Source organism: Cryptomeria japonica, chromosome 11, assembly GCF_030272615.1.
Source record: "Cryptomeria japonica chromosome 11, Sugi_1.0, whole genome shotgun sequence".
Lineage (NCBI taxonomy): Eukaryota > Viridiplantae > Streptophyta > Pinopsida > Cupressales > Cupressaceae > Cryptomeria > Cryptomeria japonica.
The window spans coordinates 246,924,135-246,940,835 of NC_081415.1; the positions used below are offsets into that span (position 1 = coordinate 246,924,135).

Sequence of the window (16,701 nt, forward strand, 5' to 3'; positions counted from 1 at the left end):
AGATAATAATTTTTTTTTTCATGAGAATAAAAAGCTGAAAGAAAATGTAAAAAAGAACATTTACTTAGAGAATAAAGCTAAAACAAAATATAAAAAGAATATTTACTATTTTTTAGTTTTAATTTTTTCTTTTTAAGAAAAAAAAGACTATTAGTTAAAATGTGCAGGCATGCGTAAATGTATAAATCACAAGAACAAATTGATATTACCAATGTTTCACTGAATTTCACAGATACACGGACCGGAAACAGGCTTTGGAGATACCAAAAACATTCAGAATTATGTGTATCGAATAAACTTAATCTTTGAGTTTTTAAATATAAATAAATAAAAAATACCCCAAAATAACATTATAAACCAAATGAAACTGAAATTTAAACAGTATAATAACAAAGCATTTGATAGAATGATGATCATAGAAAAATGTGAAGCATGATTTATATTTATAGACGCCCAAAAAAAGAAATGTGGTATCATGTATAATACAGAGGTATAGTGAGCAAGAAGCTCAAAAATCAGAGTTATCATTTGATTGACCTCAGAAATTGCCATGAGTGTCCTGACACTAACAAGGGTACTAGAAAAATTCTTTAACTGTCATGTGGACAAAACAGGATGGCAGAAAAAACACATTATATCAAAGGATTCAACCCCACTTGGAAGCATGGCGAAAAAGCCTATTTGAGGGCTGCAATTAAGAGGAGGCTAAGGCTAAAATTTTGATAGTGCAGCTGAGGACTGGTTCTCATCACCTTAGATGTGAAAGGGGTGGATGGTCTGTCCCTAAAGAAAAGTGGGAAGAAAGAGCTTGCATCTTTTGTAGCAAAGATATGGTTGAAACTGAGTGATACTTCATCATAGAGTGTGCAGCATATGAGGATATCCTAAGCAGTTTGAAAAGCCTTTGAAGGTGGGCAGTCTAAACAAGCTTCTTAAAGAGACAAGGCATCACAAGGTGGCAAGCTTCTTGGTTTAGATCATAATACAAGAGCTGACATAGAAAGAAATCTGAAAATGTGTTAATTCTGTGGCTTTTGGTCCCTAGGCTGCTTTGTTATTAAAATTCATTTATTCATTCTTCCTTTCTTTCCCTATTCTTTTTTATTCTATTTCTCCCTCTTCAGATGGATGCAAAACAGCATTTGGCATGGGTTTTCGAAGTTTTTTGGGTTGAGAGCCTTTGGTAGCCTTCCAAGATTTTATTTGTTTTAGAATGCTATTTTAATCTTAGTTTTTATGCATTTACTGAGGGGGGTTCAGCCTGATGTCCCCAGGACAGACTGTAGGCATCGGGAAATCTAGCAATGCCAGAGAGTCCCCAAAACGACCAATAAAACGGAGGCATCCCCATATTTATGGGACATCTCCTCCAAATCCCGAGGACATCCAAGATGTCACCCAGATCTACAGGGACATATTCCACTGGACACAAGATGCTACTGAAAAGCAACTAGCATGGCAGAATTATCACGTGATCCCAAAAGAACTGTCAACACAAAAAAAAACTATATCCAATTTAAAACCCAAATGACAGTGGATAGAGCATTAAGAAACTCAAGGCCAACAATAGAATCACACGGAAAAATTACAAGCATAAAAAACTACTTTCTTAAATGCAGAGCTTGTATATATACAACAGAAAAGAAGAAATAAATGGGTCCCTGGAGAGGGATGAAAATGAAAATTTTGACTGAACTAAATTAATTTGAAATAACAGAGCCCGTGAAATTTTACAACACAAAATCATTACCCAATAGAAATGCCTTCTAGAAGGTACATTATATCATGGTTGCATTTGTAAATTAAACACCCAATAGAAAGCTTTATTAAAAAACATTATATATTGCCTTCTTTGTCCACAAATTACAGGACGGGTATATCCAAATGAAAAGCAGATGTAAAGAATCAGAACATGCAATGCAAGTTGACTTCTTTGTATTTCTATGTACAACCTAAGTTATATCCTTCAGTGAAAGCCACAAAGCATTGACGATGTCCCACAAATGTTAAAATTACTGGGACTATCATCTGTAGGAATTGGTCGTGGCCACCTCTCGTAATTGGTCCAAGTTATCTCACCTTACGGTTTGCTCTGAACTTGAATTTCCAGTCATCGGTACCACAGAAGCAGCACCCCCTGTCCCATTTTCAGCAGATGTACTGATCCACATGCCCTGTAAATCTAAAGGTTCCAATACCTGCACGGTTCCATCTGACAATCCAAGGGCAAATTGGTTTGGCTCTGTAGGGTGAGCAGCAACAACAAGAGGGTATACAACAGAGCTGCAGAACATATAAATATTAGACATGAGATCTACACATTTGAAATAAACTGTCCTAGCTATGGAGAGTCCACAAAACTCACCTAATATTTGAAGGAATATAAGCAGATGGAGCAATTCGGCATCTAGGCCTCAATGTTTGAGCATGGAATATGCCAACAGCACCATCAGAGAAACTAGCAAATATTAGTTGACTGTCACAGGAGTAGGTGGCATTAGATATTGCAGCAGGAAGTGAGTCAGACGGTACCCACTGCAAAAAAATCATCAAAATGCAAACTGCTAGTTAGGCAAATTCACAAGCAGGAACAACTAATACAAAACCAGACAGAGGAAGTGTATCCACAGGACTCCGAATTCCTTACAACACAGTAAGAAAAGTTATGTATACCTGGATAAGGGGCTCCAGTTTTGTTGCTTCGTACATGGCCAGCTGAGTTTCATGTATAACCAGAAACTGAATTTGGTCTTGATGAAACTGAACTCGAGTATCAGCCAAGAGTGATGGCACTCTACCTGCTGGAATTTGCAAGAATTTGCTCTTCTGCTTTTCCCATCCATCTATTCCCCACACACAAATCTGCAGTGTATATAATCATAAAATTACATATACTAGTAGTAGCCAGGTTTGTCTGCAATTTCAAAATTACAAAACCAAAAATGTAATTGACAACTTTCCTAACATTCAATAACACAAAACACACCTGTGCATCTGCTCCAGATGACACGAGAACATTTAATACTTGTGAAAATGCAAGACCGGTTATTCTCTTTTGATGACCCTTGAGTTTAATTTTTACCTGCACCCAAACAGCCCATACAAGAATTTTGAGATTTATAGCATAACAAAAATTAGTACTACAATAACAACTTTTGTAATTGGGAAACTTTCACCAATAATTGGAACTACAGGACCTCATCCACCCGAACATTATAGATTTGAACTGTTGAGTCTTCCATGCCAATAGCAATTATGTTGTTGTCCTGAGGATGAAAAGCAAGATATGCTGCAGCTGGTGGTGGTGACATGAATGTTGTCATCGTCTGTTGTCGAGATATCAGCAGAGTTAAATCACTCAAAGAAAACAGAAAAAATGCTTTTGTAAAGTTAGAAAAATTGAACAAATATTGTAAGTATTACCTTGAATGTCATCATATTAAACAAGGAAACCTTCCCACCAGACGCTGACATGACATAAGAATCATTCTTTGATAATGCAAAGCATGGAATAGCTTCTTCAGGATCAGTCTCACCTATGTCATTAGCCATCACGATGCCACTTGGTGGTTGCCATAACTGTGGAAGAATGCTTGCAGTTGCCTGAAAAGAGATTTTGTTTTTACTACCAGGCCTTTGCTATTACAAAAGAAAATCCATGAAATTTCTCAAACATAAACCAAATAATTAGATTCAAGCAAGCCTGAGAATGGCAAGAAAGTACTGAATTCGAACACAACCTTGCCACTGGGATGGCTGTCATTTCGTGGCCACTTCCAAAGCTTATGGATAGCGTTGGAAGCCAAAGCCAGAAGTGCAACTCCTGAATTGGTGTATATCAATCTTAAAATCTGCAATTAATAAGAAAATATGATATTAAAATTAAATAGCCAAAATAATATACTGTTCCAAATTTTTTGGTGCATCCTTTAGTTTCTCAAAATAAGACCCTATAGCTTTAAAACTACACATGAAAAAGAGCCTCTTGTTAAAAATTCATCCATTCAATGCTTCAAAATTTCTGAGAATGCAATTAACAGGTTCAATGAGCTGGAATATCACGTAGGAGAGATTTACATTCAGTAATACAATCATAGTTGTTAGCACCTCCATTCCAGAATAAAATTCATTGTAGACATGAACATCTTATTTGATTTAAACATGAAATTATTTTAGTGTCTCAAATATTCAGCAAGAGATTTTGAGGCTAACAAGTAAACACACCTTGCTTGTCGATCGAGTATCAGGGAGACTTAGTGATCGGCATTGAGTGGGCTCTATTATGTCGTTCAACTTCCATATTCTACTTTTTTCAACTGATTCATCATCTACCTTGACTTTGACTTCCCCAAGACTTCTATTATCAACACCACTCTAAAGAAAACTATATGTCAATAAACAGAATATCATAACTTGACTTGAATGAACTCAATAAGAACAGGTCAACAAGAACATATTAAGCACTTGCAAGACAAAGAAATACCCATTGATATAAATCTAACATGGAGAATTATGGGTAGCTTCCTTAATTTCATAAATCATAGTGAACCCATCAACACCTTCAAGACAAGTAAAATATTTGCATCACTCTCGTTTCTCTAACATATTCATGACATTATGCATTCACAGGACGTCTGTCAAGAAAGCTTTTCTATATCCATTTTCACCGTCTATAAACCTCAGAAAAAATCCTGGGCAACATGACCAATCTAAAGTTATGCAAGCTACCCGGCACCAAAATGTATTTCACAAATCATATGACAAGTTCAAATATAGACTCTTTTGCATTGAAAAATCTAAGAACACGGGAAATGAGGAATGCCATTTTGTTCACATACAATTCAGAAAAGGTTATCCGTTATAACCATCCAGCAGATCAACTTCATGATACCCTCAGCCATTGGAAGTCCAAATTAATTATTATCCTTAAATAGAACTTTGAACTTCCTTTTAATACAAACATGTTCAAGCATTTCACATTAGATGTCCAGTCCAAAAGATGAAAGGCAATTTTTTCTTGAGTTGAAGGTCTCCTAATTGGCTACTCTGTCATATACTCTGTAGCAGTATTCAGTATTATTGACCTGAGCTTGCAGAAAAGTGTCATATTTAATACTCAACGCCTGTAATAATCTCAAGGAAATTTACTGCAACAACATATGGTCATTGTCAAAACAAGAGTGAATAAGGTGCCCCTTCAATGATGCCCAAATTGTTTCATACCACCTGAAGCTCAAACTCATAAACATTTAGATCTGCGACAACCAGAAAGCAATTTTCAACAAGCATATACAAGAAAAGCCATATTATTCAACTCTACATCATCACAACCACTCTAAGAAATCTATTTGTTCTTTTCCAAATAACAATCTATGGAAGATATAGAAGCTTTCCCAATTCCACATTAAAAAATCCATGGACATCAACGTCTCCAGTTTTCCAAGGTCAAACTTCCAAACTCTGCTAACATTTCTGCAACAGAATCAGAAATGAATACCATAAGTAAAACATGGTCAACTAGGAACTCTCATCAACTCAATCTGAATCCAGATTCGCTCCACATTTCAAAATTCAGACACAACGCCCAACAATGTCAAAAAGAAATGCAAAATACTTGGAATTCAATGGACATTGAAGAGAAACTCAAAATCCAGAAATTAAAAGAACAAGTAATGTGAATCTGGACTCAAAAGCTTGCTACGATAACACAGGGAGGTTGATGAAGAGCTCACTGAAGGAATGAACAGTACTGAATTGCAGATGCAATCCACGAATTTCCTACCCAATGAAGATTCTCTATTGAAACTTTAAGGTGCTGAAATCTCCCATAAAGCAACTCTTCCTCAAATACTTGATCAAAGCTCAGCAGGCTGATAAGGTTCTTCTGCAAGAAACCCATAGAGATTTTCATCATTAACCATGTTATGTAGGTAAATGGGGATAAAAGGTAGCTCTCCAATCATCATTAACCATTCTATGCTTGATGGCTGTGGATTGGAAATTAAGCTGGGCCCTAGATGACCAAATTGTGAGTCCGTAGGGTCTTTGGGATCTTCTCATTAATTTGTACCCCTACGAATTCCAAAACTCCTGTCAATTCTAAATTAAAAAAATTGTATATACATCCACATGAAAATCAGAGAATAGAGGCTCTCCAGCGACTCATTGTTTAGATCATTAACACCTCTCCCACAGATTTGATAACCATGGGCAACTTCAATTATTATCTGTCTCTCTAAAGAAAAAAGGGAGTGTCAGATTCATTCTTTGAGCTGCAGAGGCTCTTGATCAGCTTGAAACCAATACTATGAGTGAAAAGATTGGGGAAATGGCTAGCTTCTAATTGGGATATTTGTCATCTATGAGTAAAAAATAGTAGACCCTTCATTGTAAACTTATGATTTCTTTTGGTTCTCAGGACATGCAGTTTCTGGGTGCCAACATAATGATATGTGCTTGCATGCAATGTTGCCTTGTTTGCTGCAAATTTCCTTGTTTACGAGTTATCAAACAACCTTTGAAACATCTTGTATGAGTGCAAACTGGTATGACTACCAAGGCTTTGCAACAGAAAAAATATAGCGTGGAAAGATTTATCTCCATTTTTAGTATAGGAAGCTTCCTGAAGCATCATGGAATAAAACAGATTTGGCTAAATACAAAGTTAATCTCATATAAAGGTTTTTACTACCACATAATAAGCTTCCATATCAACCAATAATGATAAAAAAGCAAGATGTTGTCTAAAACTAAAACATTGGGGTTTACCAGTTGACCCACAGATGCTGCCGGAGAACCTTGCCTTGGAGGCCCAACAGAAAGTCCCCCAGCTGAGGCAATAGGTACCACTGCATTTACTGCAGATGCCTGCACAGTAAATTCCTACATAATTAATATTCTCAAAAGTTAAAACATTAAGATGCCATGCATAGAAAAGGATAGATAAAATCTTGCCTTTGTCACTGGTTCTAGAGGAACTCTAGCAGATTCTATAGAGCGGTTATCATACATGTGCAGCAAACGTTGCCCATCAGAGTTTGCTAGAATTTTGATGCTATTGTCATTTGTTGAAACAGCGAGTAAGGATCCTTCCTTGTTGAAACGAAGACGAGGGCTAGCCTGTAAATAGTGTTACAGTAAAGAATCAAGATACAAGGCTACAATATATTTTTGCCAGTTCAAATGGGATAAAATACCATCTTTAAAAAAAGCTGCTTTGACTTATACCAGTAGTCCACCATCCGCATCCACAGTAGTCAGAAGATTAAGATTGTCCATGTCCCAATACTTGATCATAAATTCATCTCCAGCAGCCAAAAATCGATTTTTTATTATGTCAAATTGTACAACACCCAGTGAGCGCTTTTGGAAACCTTGATAAGTTCGTTTTATTGCTCCTTCACTTTCATTCCATTCAACAAGATACGATTCACCCTCCTTGCTTGTTCCACAAGAGAAAAGTCTACAAAAATACAATACAATCTCCTTCAAATGGTAATGAATAATTCAGAATAAATGGAAAGATATCTTCAAACAGAGAGTATGAATTGCTGAAAACAACTGAACCTTGTTCCATCAGCACTATAGGCCATTGTTGTACACCAACGTCCAGGAGCATCATAATCAACCCTTGGTCCCCCTTGTTCATATAACCAAGCCTTTATCTTTCCATCAATAGATGTTGAAAAGACAAACTGATACATGAAAAGTAAACACCAGTAAAGACTCAATTGGACAAAAGGATGACACTTGTAGATCATCTTTGTATGCTTCTGCAAAAAGTTATCAACCACCAAATGAGACATCTTTACCTGAATATTTTCTTTATGATGAGGGCATACTGAATATATAGGTGCCTGGTGACCTTCAAATGTGTATTGCTTACGACCAGTTAGTGCATCCCAAACCTGGAAGGATCATTTATATTTTATTATCCTTAAAACTATAAAAATATTATGTTTGCCAGAAACTAGGAGGTAAAATTATTAAACCTTTATCATTTTGTCATCTCCTCCAGTCACTATATAAAGTTGATTGTTGGGATTTGAAAATGCAAGATCATTGACGCCACCAGTATGAGCATCTATCTGCCAAGAGTAAAATGGGTATACTGTAAATAAAGACTCAGACTTTATGAAACTAGCATCTTAAGATTTAGAAGCAATTCCAGCAAGCTGCGATTCCCTCACTCAAGTAACATACTCGTGCTGTGCCCTGAACTCCAATTCTTAAGCACAAAATATAACTGTGAGATCTTGGACATGTACCTCTAAGTGCTGTCGCAACCCCCCCTTTGGATTACCATAGATATGTACTATGTGCTTTGAATAAGCAACTCCTGTTCAAGACAGAAGACCATAGAATAAGATGTTTCAATTTGTCCAACTTTGCGTGAAGATAAGCATTTCATTCCAAAATGTCAATAAATAACACATACAGGAGAAAATTCCAAGGTCCTGCTATAGTGGCATACCAAAAAAGATGCCATCCGAACTCCACACAACACGATTTACAGAAACACTAGGATCCCTGACAAGTGTTGTCTGCTACCCCAGAATAAAGTATTAAGAAACTTTTAAGGATTTTCAATATGAAATGCAAGAAACACATGATAATTTACAAAACTTGAAAACATAGATAGCCAGGTCTGTACCTGCAAAGTAAGAGTGCATACTCCCAAATCCCACACCTTGAAATTTCTATGGGCCAATCTCTCCCGTGAACCTACATCCCATAAACCTATATCGCCAACATTTGTACCAACTGTATTCATATATACACTGTATATTAGCAGCAGCATAGAATTTCAATTTTTATTTTTGAGAGAAAATATATGGAATATATGAATTAAAAGTCCAGAATTCTCAGGATGTTCATACCATCTTACCTAAGAGTATAGTCTGCTGTGTGGGGTGAAAATCCATACTCATAATGGAAGACCCCTGATTCAATGTTCGTACAACAGTCTTGGGAAGATCATCTTGTGAATATAAGCCTTGGGGTTGACTCTGGCCAGGATAGGTTACCTGCAAAATATTCTTACTAAATGAAACATATTTCTCAATAATGCCAGGTTACTCTCATAGTTGAGCTGAAGATATTAAAAGAGGCTTTAAATTTTAAACTAGTTTATCCTACCTTTTAATTATGTAATAACTTTGTACCTAACAAGCTTAGCAAGAAGAAAAATTCATAAGCAGATAAAAGGAAGAACATGATAGCAGGGAGAAGAAAAGGCATTAAGCAGACAAACCAAGGAGGAGATGTGCAGATTTTAACAGAGACGACTTCAGGAGAAGAAAAATTCATAAGCAGATAAAAGAAAGAACATGATAGCAGGGAGAAGAGAAGGCATTAAGCAGACAAACCAAGGAGGAGATGTGCAGGTTTTTAAAAGAGACACCTTCAGGAGAAGGCAGAGTAGATGGTTAATCACAGGGCATCCATAGTATCAGTAGAAAATCAACTCACATTAGTTTTCAATCACAATCCGATAAAAGAGGAATTGGCAAACAAGCCCTGATTTATAAGTTTTCAGGTCTATAAATTTTATCCGGAACCGTAATGGAATGAGAGACTGCTGGGCATACAATTATCGTAAAGGGCCTTCATCCTAGCCATTTTTCCATTAGATGAATGCTAAAATCAGGTGATTTTTCCATTTTGACTCAGCTAATATAGTGGATCTGACAACAGTGTATGAGTTAGTCACATTAGTTCACATAGGTCACTGAGTAGGAGATTATATATCAATTAATGAGGAAATTCAAAACCAAGAGTACTTTCACCTATGGTTGGATATGCAATATGGATGATATATTTAATCTCTTAACAAGATATATCAACCTCAGAACCAGGTTAAGGTAGTGTAACTGTAATTGACACTTTGAGGAAATTGTTTTTCGAACTTCAGATGCTACAAGTGCAATTGGTATGGTTATTTAAAGTAACATTGCCCTAATATCCAAATTTCCAAACGAAGGCAAATATTATAGAGGAAAAAAAAGGTGACTGGGAAAAGGCAGTAAAAATAATTTCAAGGAAAATCATCTCAGGTTCTTCACAGAGGAGAGGATTAATGGACTAGTGTTTCTAAACGAGAAGAAGAGATCTAAGGCAGTCTCAAAGAGGAAGAAGAGAAGAAGAAATTGAACAAGCGAGAAGTATGGAAGAAAAGCTGTCAGAAGTAAAGGATGAACAGTAACACCCAGTCCTACGATGGCAAGTCAGAAAGAGCAAGCCAGAAATTGAACTGGTGAATGAGAAAGCAAAACAAAGGTAAATTGTTGCTCAAGGCCAAGAAGCTTTAGGCGAAGAGCACAATAGACCCTTACCAAAACACTTCCAAAGGATACGGGTAATATACAATGGATGTCAAGGAATGTTTGGCACATGAATGCTCCTTCCAAACAGAGACTGATCAAGCACCAGCACCAGCTCCAGCCCGAGAGTCTAGAACTCGTGTTCATAAAGAAATCATGGTCCATTTCTTAGTAGAAGAAAACATGGTAATTTGCACAAAGACAAGGTTTACTCGCCATATGGCATTCACCCTTTTACCAGGCATTTTGGGGCACTATAGGGAAAGATATAAGTGCATGAATCTAGGAAATCCTGGAATTTAGAAAATTCTATTGAATGTAAACTACACCTTCATCTCACTCATTCTGAAGGTACAAGATCAGAGCTCATTTCCTGACTTTGACCTGTACAAAATTAATGAAGCCAATGGCAGAAACAGAGAATATGCTTCTTCCCTACATCGTCTCACAACAAGAAGGTGGCTTTATTACAAGAAAACAAAGTATGGATGGATTTTTGAAGGAAATAAGTTTACTCTCCTATTTGATAAAATGTATACTTGAAATAATGAACAAAATTAATAATGCATACCAAATACAATAAAAGTCCATCTTTACTAGCACATGAAGTTATTACGAAAGTAGACAAAAGAACCAAAGATCAAAGTTGATTTGACTAGATCATGCTACTTTCCTTGACAATACAAAATCTATTTAATGGACCAGACAGTTGCCAAGAGGAACAAAACCATCGACCAACCAATGCTTATAACTACTCAAAATCGACAAACAATTAATAAATAGTCGGATAAACCATATTATCAAAACATATCAATAAGCATTGAACACAAACTACAAGAAGACTTTCCAAGCTAATGACGATATTGTAGAAAAATCTATAGGTAAACTTGGAAGAATAGTTTGCAAACACAGACTTAAGTACCCCTTGCAGTGCCCCTTGCAACATTCCTTGTCACAGTACAAGGTGAGGTCAAGAGGTGAAGCCCATGCCACCAAGCCCAAATGAAGATCTTCAAAACCATACAAACCTTCATAGTGCAGACCATTTTCATAACTTTAAAAAAGGCAGAAAACAATGCTTACAAAGCCAAAAGGAGAAGTTTTTGGAGGGTTTAACCAACGTATGCCAATATATGAATTATGCTTAGGACCAACCAGCCAAGGGACCTCATCTCATTGCATACTAGAGGTTGAGGATGCTACACCCAAACAATCACTAAACCCAAATACTACTACAAGCACTTTGGAATCATTCTAATAATAAAAATATTGCCCATTTTCCAAGGACGTACTTTCACCCAATTCCACACCTGTATGAAAAACCAAAGTCATAGTCAGAGGAAGAGCAGACTATAAAGTCTTTAGTCAAATTTTACGAACAACCCTAATTTTGTCCAAGGCATAACTGCATTCCAATATGTTGTACATCGAATGATGGAGATACAAACTATAAAATGTAGTAATCAAAAGGTCATACTTGGAACCGTACAAAGTAATATGCAATAAGTCGTACCAAGAGTCATACATCACGCTTGTAAGGAAGGTAGTACAATGATGGATGAGGCGAGTTGTAGGTGTGCAGGCCTGTAAGGGTTGTATGGTGTACAGAGGCACCACTAATCAATGATTTAGTCTTATGCACGCAAAGATCTAGTGATAGGTCCATATGGTAGGAATAAAACTAGATCATACGATGTAAGGATAATTGTTCATAATTAACAAAGGATGTTTATATGGTTGGCAAGGGTTGTATGACATTGCAAAGGGAATCGCACAAGAGGGAATGGTATAGCAGATTGACAGGGAGATGGTAGGAAAATTGCATAAGGGAACATATGGTGGTAAGTGAAGACCATACGACAGATTTATATAAAGGTCATATGACAGGCAATGAGGACCATGTAATGATTCGCGAAAGTCATACAATAGGTTGGCAGAGAGATCATATATTACATGAGAGATAAGTACATACATAAATATTTATAGCCGGTTGTACAAATGCAGTAAGGAAAAATTGAGCACTGGTTAAATGTTGCAATAACAATGTACTAGCAAGCTGTATAGTGAAGGCAAAATTAAGTCGCATAGCAGGCAAAGACACGTGCTATACCACAGTATTAAATGGATCTTTAATATTTAATTTTTTGATATTTGACTTTTCCACCCACACAAGCTTGAACTTTTATTATTTTCACTTTTTTTTGTTCTTCTCATGTGGGGCCCACTTTGTCTTTTGCATTTTGGAGTGCAAAATTTTATGTTTGATACTTTTCCCTTTGTCATAATTTTGTTGCGAAGCCGATCTAGCTTGAAAAGAATTTGTATGCTCTGGATTAAAATTTACTAATAGTACTCCGTGACATCATCACTAATTTTGTGATCTTCGATTAAGTTGGGTGCCCTCTGCTAGAACTGAAAGTGTTATCTTTTGCAAACCTTGTACTACATTTGACACAAAAACTGTCCAACTTTTTGTTGATCTTAGTAGCTTCAATATAATTACAATTTGATAGAAACAGCTCATATTCCTCCATTTGCTAGTGAAATGAAGTGCAATGAGAATTTGTTTGATCTTTCAAACATGATTATAATTCTAAAATCCTTTCGTCGTTTGGTTCCATCAAACCCTGATCCTATTTCTCCAACCATTCTTTAGAATCCAAATTTGATGAATCCAAGGAAGCTCCTTCCTCAAGGATTGCTTGGTTCTTCAAATTGTATATATGCTTCCAATCTGTCACGAGGTACATTGAGTTTTCAACTTCAAGTTCAAAATTTGGCGAACTTAGTAAAAATGCATGAAATTCGTTAAAATTTATTTGAAAATTCATATGGAATAAGGGCAACTTAAATTTTATTAAACAAAAAATTCATAAAGCATTTTTTAGGGTTTTTTGCTATTTTTATAAGAAATAATGTCTGACCTCACAAAACATAATGTCTATTGAAGACGAGTTTTATGTCACTTGCAACTAGGACAACAAATTTCTTCTATCCACATGATAGAGGACTAGGGTTTGAAGGCATGTGTTTGTATTTTGCGATGGGAAGGCTAGAAAACTTGCGGAACAAGGCAAGAAAAAATGTATTTAGCGTTGTCCTCTCTACAATAATTATCATCCTTTCTAGTTTATGCCACAGGAAGACCTTTGCACGAACCTACATCATGAAATAGCATAACAATCTCTATATGAACCTTCATCGCCAAAATCGCATTGTGACCTCTATTGATTGGGAGTCTCCAAGGTGGGTTGCCACCTCATTTATAGTTTAACTTTAGGGCTTTCCTTTTTTAGGATTTTCTTTAAATTTTTCTATATTTTATAAAATTTCAAACAATGATTTTATATTTTAAAAATGACAATATATAATATTATTTATATTAAAAAATATTATTTGATATATTTAAATTTACTATTATTTTAATTTGCTTATTAATCATATAATTTTTTAAATAGAATTAATTTGGAGGGCAAGTTGATGAAAAATAGATTTTGGCTCTGCAACTTGGCCTGCAACTAGGGTTTGCCGTCAAGGGTGGCACGAAGTTGCAGGGGTCGTAGCCGTTGACGTGGGGGAGTGCATTTGTCCTCCTCCACGTAGGTAAGTGTCCATTTGGCCTCTTTGCTTCTCTATTTTCCTTGTTCTTTGTGCAAGTGTTATTACTCCTCGTCCTTCTCCGTCGTCGACCTCATTCCTCCTTGTGGGAGTAGTTAATGTGCCTCGATGGAAAGCTCGTCTGGAGGCACCGGAAAACCTAACGATAGAGCGATAGCAGATGAAGTAAAGAAGAAAACCTTCAAGGACGTGGTTCATCAATCGCCATTCTCCGTCGCTGAGGGTGCTAGGTTTGTGTATAGTGATAATGGCAGCCCCCATGGAGAAGGTAAGGGCCCTAACTGTGCACTGGAATCCATCTCCATTTCCCCCAATGAGTTAATGTGCAATGAAATTAACATGAAAAAAGATAGGTTAAAAGATATTGCTATTTTCTTTGCGGCCGTTGATGTCGATAAATGTCCTACTCGTAAATTTCTTGATGATTGGTTCAAAAATGTTTGGAATACTAAATTAGGATATCTTGTTTCATTCTGTAGACTTATTCAAAAAGGTTTATTTGTAGTCTTCTTTAAAGATCATAAAATGCAAAAAGAGGTTCTTAATAAACAATATTGGACTGTGGGAAAATGCACATTTCATGCCCTAGGTTGGCCGCCTGAAGCAGTCAATGAGGAAATCTTGGCACTTTCGTGCCTTAGATGGATTTTGATTAAAAATGTGCCTTCATTGTTATGGAGATTTATACCGCAAATAGTTGAACCGATAGGCAAGACTATCCGAGTGGATAATTCGGCCTCTCTTATTCCTCATCTGGACGCTAGGGTTCTGATTTCAATCAACCCTGGCCGTGATCTCCCCAATTTGGTTAACATTAACTTAGGAACTGAACTTGTTTCTTGCCCGATTGAAGTCCTCGGAGGGGTTAATGCTTGTTTCCTTTGCAGAAAAGAGGGTCATCTTCGTAAGAATTGCCCCATCGTTAATCGATTCAAGGGCATGGAGAAACCCCGTAGTGAACCAAGCAACCTGCCTCCTGTGCACGGGAATCATATCCCGAACATAGAAAATCTTAATTCCATTAGCAAAAAAATCAATGGTATAATAAATGGAGAAAACAATAAAGCCATGAAGTCTGGTAAAAATGCTAACTCTGGTATCTCCGGTATTGACTCCACAACTCATTCTGCTATATCAGATGCCCTAAAACAGATGAGTGAAGATCTGCAGGATGGTTTTCAAGTTGTGGGAAAAAACCCTAGGAAAAGAAGGAGAAAAAACGCCCAACAATTGGCTCTGGAGAAGATCAGAGTGAATAACCCTAATAATTTGATCTCTAATAGGAATAAACTCTCTGTGGAGAACAACGTGATATCGCCTATGGATGACGATGTGCAAGAGATTCCCCTAGAAGTGAGATTCTCAATTTTAGCATTTGGCTTGGATAAGCTTGTTACTCAGAGTTTCGAATGGAGAGATGGTGTGAGTGGTGAGTTGGGTAAGGGAGGGAGTATTGCTAGGATTGTGAGTTCAAAAGCTTCTCACAAGAACTCAGCAGACATAGATGTCTCCTTTGATCTTGCCCCATCATGTGTCTCGAACATTGCAAAGGACCCTCCCTCCCCCCCTTGCAGAATTCACCCGCATGGTCACTGCCCTTCCTCCTAAGAAGTTTGTAGAAATCGAGGACAACTGTGTGATTGAGGTCATTGTTGCTGACCCTAAAACTTTTGATGCCAAAAACATAGCAAGTGAGGTAGAAACCCTAGACTCCTCTAGTAGCTTGAAGGCACTCGAACCCTGTTCTGAGAGCGGTGAGGCCCCCAGTCAGGGTGTCATCAAGAAGGCACTTGAGTTTGAGGAGGATTCTCAGAATGATGACTTCGCAGGGGAAGAAAGGGAATGGATAACGAATAGTGAGAATCTTGAGGCTCTACCCAGAAGAAGAAGAGGTAGACCACTCGGATCTAAGAACAAGGGCTCAACTAGTAGAAGGAATAACGATGATAAGAAAGAGCTCCCTAGGTGCTTTAACAAGTTTAAGGCCCCTAAAGAGTAAAGATTTCGCATTTTGTCATGATGAAGTGCATCTCATGGAATATTAGGGGTCTGGAGTCACCAGACAGGAAGCAGATAGTCAGGAAGTTTGTCAATCAGCATAAGGATGCAGATATTGTTATGTTTCAAGAACTCAAAGCAGTTAAGTTTACGTTGGAAGTCAACTTAGAGTTTATCTAGAAAGACTCTATTAAGGTTTGTTCAAATCATGATAAAGGTAGAGGAGGTGTTGGGATACTCATCAATCCCAAGTGGAAGGACCATGTAGTGGACCAAGGATGCTCACCGTGTAACAGGGTGGTTTGGGCCTCTTTAGACATTAACAAAACCATCATCGGCATATGCTCAATCTATGCCCCCAATGACTAGAGGGAAAGGACTGCTTTGTGGGACTGGATTGCATCCCCCCTTGATATACCATGGATAATTGGGGGAGACTTTAATATGATTGAAGGTCATGAGGATAAATGTGGTGGTGCTCCTATGGAGTGGAAAGGATCAGAGAAACTACACTGGGAGAGAATGAAGAGTTGAAAAAAACTTTTTGCCCCCCTATTAAGCAATAAGGAGGTCACAGGAATTTGGTTCACATGGTGCAACTACCAGAGAGGAAAACATAGAATCTACTGTAGGCTGGACAGGTTCTACGCTGACAGAGAGCAATTCTCCTTTGAACCAGATAAGGATGGTAACATTATGACAGTTTGGCCGACCTCACTCTCGGACCATCACCCGATCATCTATCAGATTAGATTCAGAGACT

The 16,701-nt window shown here is 37.2% G+C and overlaps 1 protein-coding gene across 2 annotated transcripts in view; it reads right to left on the reverse strand.

The window, feature by feature from the left end:
• Nucleotides 1–1,672: 1,672 nt before the first annotated feature.
• LOC131040113 (protein TPR3) overlaps nucleotides 1,673–16,701 on the reverse strand; it is a 64,130-nt gene continuing 49,101 nt past the window's right edge. For both annotated transcript variants that reach the window (XM_057972974.2, XM_057972973.2), the window contains exons 8-25: nucleotides 8,888–9,026; nucleotides 8,654–8,763; nucleotides 8,474–8,543; nucleotides 8,268–8,338; nucleotides 7,992–8,087; nucleotides 7,812–7,907; nucleotides 7,567–7,694; nucleotides 7,228–7,462; nucleotides 6,955–7,119; nucleotides 6,769–6,867; nucleotides 4,225–4,374; nucleotides 3,741–3,851; nucleotides 3,424–3,603; nucleotides 3,198–3,326; nucleotides 2,987–3,082; nucleotides 2,674–2,862; nucleotides 2,366–2,535; nucleotides 1,673–2,283 (exon numbers count right to left, since the gene is read on the reverse strand). In XM_057972974.2, the coding sequence (XP_057828957.1) occupies nucleotides 2,076–2,283; nucleotides 2,366–2,535; nucleotides 2,674–2,862; nucleotides 2,987–3,082; nucleotides 3,198–3,326; nucleotides 3,424–3,603; nucleotides 3,741–3,851; nucleotides 4,225–4,374; nucleotides 6,769–6,867; nucleotides 6,955–7,119; nucleotides 7,228–7,462; nucleotides 7,567–7,694; nucleotides 7,812–7,907; nucleotides 7,992–8,087; nucleotides 8,268–8,338; nucleotides 8,474–8,543; nucleotides 8,654–8,763; nucleotides 8,888–9,026 (2,442 nt within the window). In that variant the 3' untranslated portion in view covers nucleotides 1,673–2,075. The remainder of the gene's footprint in view (nucleotides 2,284–2,365; nucleotides 2,536–2,673; nucleotides 2,863–2,986; nucleotides 3,083–3,197; nucleotides 3,327–3,423; nucleotides 3,604–3,740; nucleotides 3,852–4,224; nucleotides 4,375–6,768; nucleotides 6,868–6,954; nucleotides 7,120–7,227; nucleotides 7,463–7,566; nucleotides 7,695–7,811; nucleotides 7,908–7,991; nucleotides 8,088–8,267; nucleotides 8,339–8,473; nucleotides 8,544–8,653; nucleotides 8,764–8,887; nucleotides 9,027–16,701) is intronic.